Here is a 12,003-nt window from a genome sequence, read left to right on the forward strand (position 1 = left end):
TATATTTAGTGATCATCCTGTTAAGCAGAGGACAGTCTAACACCATTTAAAAATTAAAAGAGTTATTTTGTTGGTACAGTTCCTAAATAGGTCACAGTTCCTAAACAAACACAATTGTACATTAGAAGTGGTTTCATGGGTGTGGTGGGCTAACTCCAGCAGGCAGCAAAGCAGTACAAGGTTCCACATCTCCTGGTATTTTAGTGGAGATTATAGAAAAGGCAAAAGCGAGAAAACTCATAGATTGAGATTAGGATGATTTTATAAGTGAAAGAAATAAAGGATAAAAGCAAGTGATGCAGAAGAAATTACCTCCAGGAGACTGATGTTCAACCAGTCCCCATGCAATGACAATTTTGGAAATGCTTTTCCCCACCTCTTTTTGTTGTTAAGCATGACTCTGTGTAGTGCTCAGGTCAGCTGTCCTGGCTGTGTCCTTTCAAAGCCCAGCCTGCTCCCTGGAAGGGGCCGAGTGAAAAGGAAAAGACCTGGGTGCTATGGAAGACCTGCTCAGCAATGGCTGAAACATCCCTGCATTACCAGTGCTGTTTTAGCCACCAATACAAACCACTGAACCATACAGGCTGCTGTGAAGAAAATTACCTGTCTCAGCCTAAACCAGTAAAATGCGTAACCTCAAAATTTTGAAATTGGAGTGACCTTCTAAATGGATTTAATCTTTAATTGCATATTTAAGATGTCTTCTCTGACAAAACTCTTAGCGAGAAGCAAATTATTTTAAAATTAATTAGGAGTAATATCTGTTATAGATTTTTTTTTATTAAACAATCAATAAGTGTATTTGTATAAATGAAAGGGTTAAAAAGACACTTCAATATGGGAATGTATAACACAAGGGGAGCCAAATCTAGCAATATGCTATAAATATGAGGCAAATATCAGCTCAGTACTTTGGTGAGGATCAGAAAGAATTTTAGGGAAAGACCTAGCAAAGGATGTAGACAGCCCCTTTATGACTGTAACCAGAACATGCTTGAAGATAAGCTACAAATACTGTCAAAAATGACTCAGTTACAATGATAGAAATGATGCACAAGTGCAGATTTTTGGAAAGCAGCTGTATTAGAAAGATGACAATCTACCATGAAAATGAAAAAAAATTTGTTTCTTTCCCGGTGCTAGAAATATACTTGTTTTTGAAAACAGTGGAAGTAAAAACACTGTAATAAAAATTATAAGAGGGTCCTTGGCTGTTCTGAGAATAAACTTGAAGGATGGAGAGGGAAAGAGCCTGGTGGTACTTCTGAGGCACTGCAGGCATTCACATAATTCTGAGTAGCTGGACAGTGTCTGAAAAGTAAATAAAAATTTCTGTATACCTTCTCTTTTTATAGCCCTTATTTTTTTTTTTTTATCATCTCACTTCTGTTTGAAAGCAGATTCACTCTCTGGAATTCTGCTTCTTGGTATTTGTTATTTTTTTACTGACTAGAAGACTAGGAATATGCAGAAGGCTTCCAGGGTGTGAGAACAACACTTTTAAATAGTCTTTTTTGAGCGATAGTTGGATGCTATTCCGTCATCATTCATAGATATTAAATCAAAATTCATAAAATGCAGAGATTTAGTTGTCAAAAGCACATAATGAAGATGTTGTGTGAAATTCTGGAAACAATTTAGATGAGTATATAGGCAAAATATATTAGAAATGTATTCACTGCTCTCCAATTTCTTTCAAAAATAGAAAAAAAATGAGGTGTAAGTCTTCTTTAAAAGCTTCTTTGAAAGCTCGATCAGATATTGAGTAGTTAAATACTAATAGCGAGATCCAAATCTGAAGTGGAAAACCATGCTTTTTTCTTCATAGGTTCCTGATACTGAATTTTCTGTGCTGTTTGTGTAGTCTCTTGCAATTCAAGCAGCATTCTCCTTGTATAAAAATATATTGCAGGCACATAACACAAATCTGCTCATGTTCAAGGTCACTTCTTCAGACAGGCTAATTGGCAGTCCTAAAGTGGTGATTTTACTTGTTTTTATTTGAATAATTTTGCAGGTGATTACCAAGACAATAAGCTCATGTGGGCAGAGACTGATATGTGAAATATTTATTCATTGCTAATAGAGCAACCAAGCCAACCCACTTTTATATGAATGATGCTGCAAGACGATGCATCTTTGCTACTGAGATGGAGATTCATTTTTAAAGGCAGATAATGGCTTCATGTTTGTGTGCCTTATCTTCTTTAGTTAACAAAGAGTGAGTGTGTTTAGTTTGCTTTTGAACATTTGGGGCTGACTGATAGCAAGGTATACCCTGTCCTTACTTTTCAAGGACTGATTCACTTACAACTCCGTATATGGGATTTAAGAAACACTGAAGAATTTGAAGCTAATATTGCAAGCAACTATCAATGTTTAAAGTACTTTACATCTTGTCCAGCAAGCTTCAGAAATGTCAGTCAGATATTCTTGAGATTGTTCTTGCAAAAAACTGTACAAAACATTATTGTTCACATGGGCTTTACACTAGACTCTATTAATATTATTGGGTCCTGTCTCTTAATTCATTTAGGACTCCCCTGAAGATTATCTCTGGTTTCTTTCAAAGAGCACACATTAATCATTTGACATAATTTTTCTGTTTTACTCTCCTCTCCAGAGGAGAAAGAATATTTCATACCCCATGTCCATGTAATTGCTTTAAAGGCTGCTAAAAAGGCTGCTTTTACAAGTTCTGGGGCATTATCTGCTGGCAGTGATAACCTAAAGAGATAGAAAAGTCTTCTTTGGTATAGTTTGCTGTTTTGGAATTCAGTTGATCAAAGCTGAATATCACTTAATGGCTGGGAGGCAAAATATTTGTAGCCATTTACTCAATAAGAACACTGGATAGTACTCCTAGAACTTGCAGAAAATTTAGTTCTAGGTTGGAGGGTATTAAAAATTCATGGGTCCAAAAATAATGTTTTGAAATTAAAAAAAAAAAAAAGTCTTCCTAATTAAAGTCTAAGCACAAACATTTATCCACTCTGAGATTAAGTGGAGATTAACGTGTTTGGAGTTTGATGCAAGGGGTACAGAGAAGTTGTGATATATCTCAGTCACAACAATTATATCACCAAGTCAGCCTAAATTTTAAAGTAATTTAAACAAGTTAGGAAGGAATTTTAAAACTTCCTAACTTTTAAACTTTTCCTGTGGCAACATTTCTCAATAACACGTGAGTATAACTGAGACAAAAAAGAAACCAGCCAACAAAATAAGATTTTTGCCTTTCTTAACAGACCCCTTTCCATGAGCTGTAACTTATAAGATAATTAATGAATTTATTTCTGCTTTTTAAATAAATGTATCCTGTAGTAAATGTGCTGTAATTTTCAAAATATTTTCTTCTGTTATTCTTCAACAGCCCAACTACTGAGTACTGCCTCAACAACATTATTTGTTTTTAACCTTAAAACTCTAACTGACATCTTAGTAACTGTACATGTAACTGATGCATTATATAGATTAAATGTGTTATTTAAGCAAAATGTGGCAATATCTATAAATATAACATTATAACATTCAACATGAAAGAATTAACTCTGGTCTTTCCATTAATTCTGTATTTTATATGGATAATATGCAGTGTTGCTATTTTCTGCATTTACCCTTGACCTTTTGTAAATTGCAAACCGGTTTATGCAGGACATCATATCATAAAAAGTGTTGCGTTTATCATCAAAACACTAAAAATCTATAAAAACCCTGTAGAGACTTGAATTGAAAAAAATATTCCATATTTTTTTATTTCTCTTTCATTCTGATAGTGCCTAACAGCGGATTTTTTTTCTTTGATTTAGTTTTCCTTGACAGCTGTCAACATTTTGCTGGCTCAGAAATAATTAAACTGTTGTTTATTTTCCTGAGATTTTCTATTTAGCAATTAACTGTCAGCCACCTCTCTTTAGAGCCCAAAGCCTTCAGCTTTATTGACTGTGATCTGATAGCAGAGCTGGAACTCCTTGTTGTGTTCTCACACCCATTTAACTACAGTGTTAAGCTATGTATTTTTTTCCACAATGGAATAAAAACCCCATAACATTTCAGGAAACAAATAAACAAATTGAACCAGCCAGAACATCATAAATTAAACTATTTTTATACTATAAATATTTAAAATTTCAGCTCTGAACTCTCACATGTCTTTAAAAAATAGGCCCACAGACAGATGTGAGTTGGAAGGACAAATTTGAAGCTCAGGTCCACAGATGTAAGTGTGTAGAAGGACTACTCCATTTTGTAAAGCATTCTAATGCTTGTGCCCACCAACAACTCCTTTCTACTGAAAGAGAAGAAGGTGGCTTCTCAATATTGGGCATTCCCCTTGATTGAATTTATTCAATATTCTGTAATGCCATTGGTAGTACCAGGCACCTACTTGGTGAAAAAGATTAGATCTTTGAATCAGCTGTTGTGTACTGGTGAAATATGTTGCATGGCAGGTGTATCATACCTTTTAAAAGATTACTGTACAGATTTTCAGTCAATTTGTTGTGGGAATTCAATGAGGTCAGGTATGAGCTTGACTTTAGATGAACGTGCAAGGCAGGGTCAGTTTCCAGTAAGCAATACAGATATCTGTAAGCAATACTTATATCTGAGAAAATCACCACAAGTCTGAAGGTACTATTTCCCAAAATTCAGCTGTGGGTCTCTTCTTCCATTGCCAAAATAATTCCTCTCTTCAACTGCTGCATTCGTGTCTTGGTCTGACATCATCCATTCATTCACTTAAACCATTCACAGCTTTGGGAAAAGATGTACATTCAGCTCCTTTGGAAGAGGCAAAATGTCACACAGGTTCTCAGCCTGGAATCAAAGTCCTTCTGAGGACAATGAAAGGGGAATTCGTTGTCTTTGTGTGTGTGTTGTGTGCACATAAACACATCATGCCCATGAGTATATATATATCTGACTTTATATTTCCTGAAATACAAGTGTAAAAATTCAGTTAGACTCAGGTGAGGATTGGTTTTAATTTTTTCTTAAGCTTATCTGCTATTTGATAATATTTGATCATATTTGATTTATTTGATAATATTTTATGAATGAATTTAATTTTTTTTTCCAGTTGTACTCTAAAATAGGATTTTGATATATTTAGTTTCTGATGATATCAGCAAAAAGATGGCAATTTTTCAATCACAACTTATTATTTATAGGATTTTAAGTCTTTGGGAATTTGCATGCATTCTACTACTTCATTGCATGAATGCACTCTGCTTCTCAGGCTGACAGCAAATGTATCTGTACTTTAAAAAATCTCTAATTCCAAAGAGTAGTTAGCATGGGACAGCATTTAACAGAGGTTCAGAGCTTCAGGTGTTGTTATAAAACCAGTTCATCAGATAGATATAATACCAAATTTGTGTCCAGTATTTTGAATTCTCCAGAAAGTGCAGACACTTATTTGGATAACTCATAAGAATGGAACCTTATAGGCATCTTAAGTGGTGAACTCCTCTCCACTGCAGCCCTCAGGAGGGATGGATGCAGTGTGTTAGAACCAACAGTGAACCACAGAGATAAGTGAAAGCAGGGAAGTTCTTCCATGGTTCTTCCATGCTTCCAAGAGGATGACCTTACCCATTAGGTGCAGAAAGCAACTTATCCTGTTTCTAATCTAATGTGTCTTTAAATCCACCCCATAGTGAGGGAGATGGATTGATAGAGAGTCTGTGTCCTGGCCAGCCCCACAAATCAGCAGCTAGTGCCAAAGTAAATGGAAGCAGTGGTTTTTAAACTCACTGCTTTGAACAGACTGAGAAGGTTTTTATGTTAAAATCTTAAATTAGATGAAGGTAAAAGTCATTTAAGTAGCAAGCCTTAATACTGCAGTAGGGTAATAATACCTTGGTGGTTTAGGTGCTCCCATTAACACTGACAGCATGAGTCTGATATGCAAAGCTGCTCAGTTCCAGAGAAGGTTCCTGGAACTTGCAGTGATACAAGATTATCTGATCAGTTGTTTTGAAATAGCACAAAGCAGCTTACAAAAGCAAATATAGAAAATGCTGGTTGGATTCCTATCCTTTAACTAAGTCAAACAGCTAGCAAGAATGCTCACAAGAAATCATCTTCTTCATTTGTTATACGTGGAGCTCTGTGAGAATCTGAGCTCTGTGAAGAAGGTACACATATATCAAATATTCTCACTGAGTTGCTGAGAGATATTTTTGTTCAAGGCAAGAGTGTTGTAATGGGTATGAAATCAAATTAAAGTATAGCTGGCTTACCAGAGAGGAAAAGTGTGATTTGACTTGAAAAATGGCAGGATACCTAGAAATGTTATTTAAAGGGTGCTTGCTTTCACCTTTGATTCATGTCAAATTAAGTTAGTCACCTTATTCTGTGGGCAGCAATATGGCTGGACTTCTACACAGAAAAAACTGTGCTATATTTGAAGTTGTTGGTAATTATTGTGTGCTTTGTATAAAGCAGAAACTGTGGGGCAGTAGCTAGGGTCCAAATAAAATATGAGTCTGTGGGTAGACACAATGACAGATGGAAGAATGAACCAGGTTATTTGTTACCCGATAAATGCCTTATTAAAGTGTTGCAAATACTATTTAAAGTTGACACATTTATGTGAAGTGTTTAATATATGTGTCTTCTAAGGACAACTTGGATGGAGAATTTATTGTCCTGATTTGTTAAACCATAAACTGAGCTCCTTTGGAAGGAAAGCATCCTTCTCCAAAAAAGCATTGTGTAAAAAACAGTGGTGGCACTGCTGGTGGAGTAGAAGCAAGATTCAGGTTAATTTTTTTTTCCCACAGGAGGAAGAAAGTAGGCATTGCCTCTTCCAAACAGCTATTTATGCTTCATATAAGAGAAATCCAGCTCAACAGAGTCTTTATCCCTCTCACTTACTGAGGTGGATTGCTTTGGATAGGATTGTGATGACAGTAACCCTATTCTCAGCAAACAAAGTCTCTTGAATTATATAACAAGATCAGGAGGACTTCTCTGCCTCAGAAAGAAAGACAGAACTGTCAGGATAGTTTGCTTGTGCAGCTTTACCATCTTGCACTCTGAATAGAAATCCTCAGTTTACACTTTGGTTTTATTTGGGGATCCTTTGCTTTTTAGTACTTGTCTGTGCAATCTGAGTGTTGTTTGTTTCTTAAGGAGAAAACTGAATGGGTGGCAGAAAGATGCGCAATTTATCCTACAAAAAGGTGGATGGGCACAAGTCAGGAATCCTGTGTCTGATTCTTTGCCTGAACTTCCTTGGGGAAAAAAAATGTATGGAAAAAAATGTATTATATGCATTATTATTTTGAATGCTGATAACATTGTCATTGTTTCTAGGCCGTGAGAAGACAGAAAAGTCTTGAGCAGAGTATTCAATCTGCACAGGAGACTGACAAAACCCTGCGCCTGATCCAAGAGTCTCTGGCTGCCATTGACAAGCAGCTAACAGCCTACACTGCAGACAGAGTGGATGCAGCACAGGTCCCTCAGGAAGCACAGGTAAGTTAGACTCAGGTTGAGCTTACATGTTTACTAGTTTTCTTAATTAACCAAAGAGTGTTTGGTTGTCCCTCAGCCTCTCATTAAAGAGGATTTGCAACATGATCAGTGTGAAAGTGCAAGCAAATTTTGTGCGGGATTACTTTGAGAAGTTTAAGCTACTGTCATAGAAAAGTCATATTTTCCTTCTGATTTATATTATATACCAGTCCAGAAGATGTAAAGGACCGTCATGGAAGACTATGCAGTAATTTTAAAAAGGCAAGGATAAACAACATGATTCTTTGAAATCCAGCTCCCTTCCTAGAAAAAGGAGGAATCATCATCATCCTCACTACTCTTACATGACTCTTTTGCAAATTTGATTATGTGGTTTATTAATAAATTATTGAAACATAGACAACATTGATAATTATTTCATAATGTGCACATCACGGTATTTATATTTTAATTTTTACAGCTCATGGAAGTTCAATGGAAAAAGCTTTTCCCAGTCTTTACACATGGTTTATTTAGCTTTTGAAATAAAAATGTACATATGATTATAATTTTTGCTCTTTCTTTCTTTCTTCTGTAAGGCCTGCTTTACTGCAGCATTAAGAGGGTAAGAATATGAATGAAATAAAACCAAACATCTCTGCAATAAAATGATCAACACTCTACAGTGTTATATACCTCAATTTCTCTGTTAATTCCATCTAAATTTAGGCAGTCAGATTTAGGCAGAAAGTAAACAGGGAAAAAAAGCTACAGGGAAGTTGAAAAAGAGTGCTTTTATATTAGAAGAGATATTTAATTATGGGTTTCTTGGCATGCCTGTAGAGTTCTAAATAATTCTAAAAAATAAGAATCTTCTATAGAGTACCTTAGACAATCTTAAATATATTCAGAACTGAATATATGCAGCCCTGAAAATAATGTTTTAAATGTTACTATGTCTTTTGAATTAACATGTAGATGGGTGTACCTTTCAGTTGCTTTTTGTCTGTGTGTGCTTGGAGTACATGCAGATATTTTTATGTGTATGTTGGGACTATAAATGCTATATATGGAAAATGGGATCACATCTGGATTCAGTCTTATTTTGAAAATAATTTTTATCCTACTTCATTTTATTCTAATTTATATCAGTATAGTATCAGATTTAGAAAAAAAATTGCTTCAGTTTGAATCCTAAACAATGTTAGCTATCCGTTGACTCTCTTGAATTGCTTTTCTTCTTCCTAGAAATATGAATTATGTAAACAATTTTTTAAAGAGATAAAAAATTACATTTTTAAAGATGTATCACTTTAATTTCTCATCTTGTAATTATATTAAGGGAACACATAAGAAAAAAAATTGTATGAAAATGTAGGGTTTTTTCTGGTGTGTTTGGACCCTTACATGTTTCACATGTCCCATGGATCCATCTGATTTATTGTGCATTGTCAGGCACCATATTGGGAATTACTACAGACTGGGTAAAAGGAAGTAATTCAGAACTTCAAAAACTGAAGCAACACAAAACCCAATCAACCTTAATTAGCACACTTTCATAAGAAGATTTCAGCTTAGTCTCTTTGTAGAACTTGTTATTTTTTTTTGAGATTTTATTGTCTAATGTCAGCTTCACCTGATTGTATTATATCAACTGTGGGAAAACCAGCATAGAGACTGCTGAGTTTTTCCCTTTCATGTTTTCATTTTATGGTGCCAGTGAGACCTAATGAAAAAAAACTTAATTAACAACTGAACAGGTCTAAAGCAAATATTGAAGTTCTCTGAAGTTCAGTTGCGAATCTCTTTAAAATCCTTAGAGGGAAAGGGAATAAACAGCCATTTTTATGTGGGTAGATAGACTGAGCCATTCCTCCAGCAAAGAGCCACCCCAGCCAGTGGCAGAACAGGCAGATCCTGAATGGCCACATCTCCTGTGGAGCTCTGCTGGCTCCATTATTTTGCAGAGCTGGAAACAGTTAATTCATGAAAGGTACCTACAACAGTGTCTGCACAGCTGGAATGGGAATCTTCCAGTCAGTGATGTTGCTTTCTGGGCAGGGATCAGTTTATCCGTGCTGAGGGATTTAGCAACCCATTCAGCAATATGTGTTGCATTTCTAAAAGAACACGTGGGGGAAATTTATAATCAGAAAGATGCTGAGCTTGGGAGCTCTGTGTGTTTGCTTTGAAAATTTCAAATCCATTTAAGCATTCATAGGAGGAATAATCTTTGTTTCAGCTGATCAGAAATTAATTTAAGAAAACAAATTTATATTTACCTCCTCTTTTTTAAGTGAAATGATCAGTTTAGTTTATTCAGAAACTTGAGAGAAAGAAAGGGGAGTCCAGTGTGTGCTGTTCTTAGGATCATTTTTCCAGTGTAAATTCTGTGTGCTTCTTACTCCACCATGTGGCACTGAGACTTTAATGCTAGAAAGCCAGTGCTACCTGAATTATTTGGAGTGCAGCTAAAGATGATGTTTTCAGCCAAAAACCCTAACAGCAACCACACAGATAAATCAGATTACTCAAGGCCCAATTATGACAATATCTTGAGTGAGGTAAAATCTCAAGCAATATTGCAAAAGGAAAGATTATTTATTTGTATGCTTGATCTCATGATCCCGGTGGAAGAATTTTTCATATTTCCTAACTTACCAAAAAAATACAGAGAATTAAGTCATCATCACAAGAATTTGCAGTAGGTGGCTTTTTTTAAAGTATTCTTTAACTGACAGGAGAAAAATCTGTACTGAAAATATTACATTTGTATGACAAAATATTTTTCAAATAATTATTTGTAGCTTTGTTATTCAATGACTTTTGATAGAAGAGAGAATTTCTACTTTGTATTTATGCTTAGTCTGAGTGACTACATGAATATTTTTACATTATGGGAAAGAAAATCAACTTATTTCATGTCTCACCTGCATGTGACAAATCACTTTGTCTGTTGTTCTCCCCAGTCAACTATATAAATTGTGGTGTGGAGAATAACTTAATACTGTGTTTTTGAAAAGTACAAAAATAATCTACTTTTGCAATAACATCCTTGCATATTTCCAGTTCTGTAGAGTTAAGCACGACATGCCTGGCTGTTTTCTAAGTGAAGGTGCCTATTATACTGTTTTTATAATATCTTTGTGCTTTGTTCGAAACTAAAGTTAATGGCATGATACAATGGCAGAATGGTTCAGTTGTTCAAGATGTCACTTGACAAGATGATGCTGTGCTTCATTGCCTTCAGGCTAACATTTTGGGACAAAGAACTCACAGTTGTCTACTTAGGAAAGTGTTTAAGTTATCTACACTTTCCTTTCCTCTGCTGGAAATTGTGAGGATTGTTTTGTTCAGCCATGTGTGGATCAGTGGTCAGAGGGAGGAGCTGATAAGTTTTATTCAAAAGCTTACATTTTGTTATATATTGAGTTTGAATATTTATGCAGATTTCGGTACTGTGCAGGTTTTCTCCCTCTACACATCTCCATAGTATCTGAACATTGTGTTTTCACTGCATTTGTTGTGTCCAACTTGCTCAGTGTTGCCTTGTCAGTCATGGTTTTTTACCCTATTCTACCTTTCTTTTCTCATTTGGACTCTCTAGTTAATATTTATTGAACCTTGGTGACCATAATAAAGCATACAGCTTCAGTTAAGAATTATCTATATATCATTTGTGCTGTAGCATTAACTTCTATTTGTGTTATATGCTTTCATATATATATGTGAATAAAAGCTTTGCAAATTTCCTGAAAGATTGCCAGTGATGGCAAATGAGAATCCCTAAGGTGTAGGACACAATAATTTATGCCCAGTAGTATTGCTTGGTAACACACAGTACATTATATTCTGATGTACTAGAAATTAAACGAAGGCAAGTTTTGCTCTTTATTAAAAAAAAAACAAACAGAAGAGAAATAGGCAGGTACCACTGAAAAAAGAAGAGATGGGGATAATACAAGAAAAAAAATAGTGTTTTTATGGATGTTAAGAAGTTTATGCAATAAATTGGTGAGTCAGAAGAGACACAAAAGTCAAGGTGGTCATTTAAAAATTGAATGATAATGGACATCACAGGCGAGTGTTATAAATTCTTTTATATCTGTTAATGACTGATTTAATTTTTCTGCCTGTGAGCAGCAGTAGCAAATAAAAATAAAAAGAAAAAAAAAAAGGCTTTCCTTACTATAAGCCTTACTAACTTTTATTTTAATCTTTCTTCTAATGTGTTTGTTCTCTCCAATTCCACATTTTGGTGTCAAAGAAGATGACACTTCATCTCTCTCCTGCAGATCAATTTAAAATAGTAAGATAGAACAACCTCTATGCAATGTCCCATAATGCCTAATTGCTTAAACAGTACTCTTATCTCTGCTGTGTTGGTCTGACCTATTCAGATAAGAATTGTTCAATTATGAGCTTTTCAGAGTGACTCTGAGGTTGAACAAAGTAAATTGGAAAATGCAACCAAAAACCAGTTCATTGATGAGGTGGGGAAGCAAACTGTTGAAATGCTTGGTTTTATGTAGTATCTTT

General features: G+C 35.1%; 1 protein-coding gene across 7 annotated transcripts in view; it reads left to right on the forward strand.

Annotated features, from left to right (window-relative positions):
* DMD (dystrophin) overlaps positions 1-12,003 on the forward strand; it is a 1,148,514-nt gene that overhangs the window by 513,701 nt on the left and 622,810 nt on the right. For all 7 annotated transcript variants that reach the window (XM_030961382.1, XM_030961390.1, XM_030961407.1 and 4 more), the window contains one exon: positions 7,324-7,485. In XM_030961382.1, the coding sequence (XP_030817242.1) occupies positions 7,324-7,485 (162 nt within the window). The remainder of the gene's footprint in view (positions 1-7,323; positions 7,486-12,003) is intronic.

This window comes from Camarhynchus parvulus, chromosome 1 (genome assembly GCF_901933205.1).
Source record: "Camarhynchus parvulus chromosome 1, STF_HiC, whole genome shotgun sequence".
Lineage (NCBI taxonomy): Eukaryota > Metazoa > Chordata > Aves > Passeriformes > Thraupidae > Camarhynchus > Camarhynchus parvulus.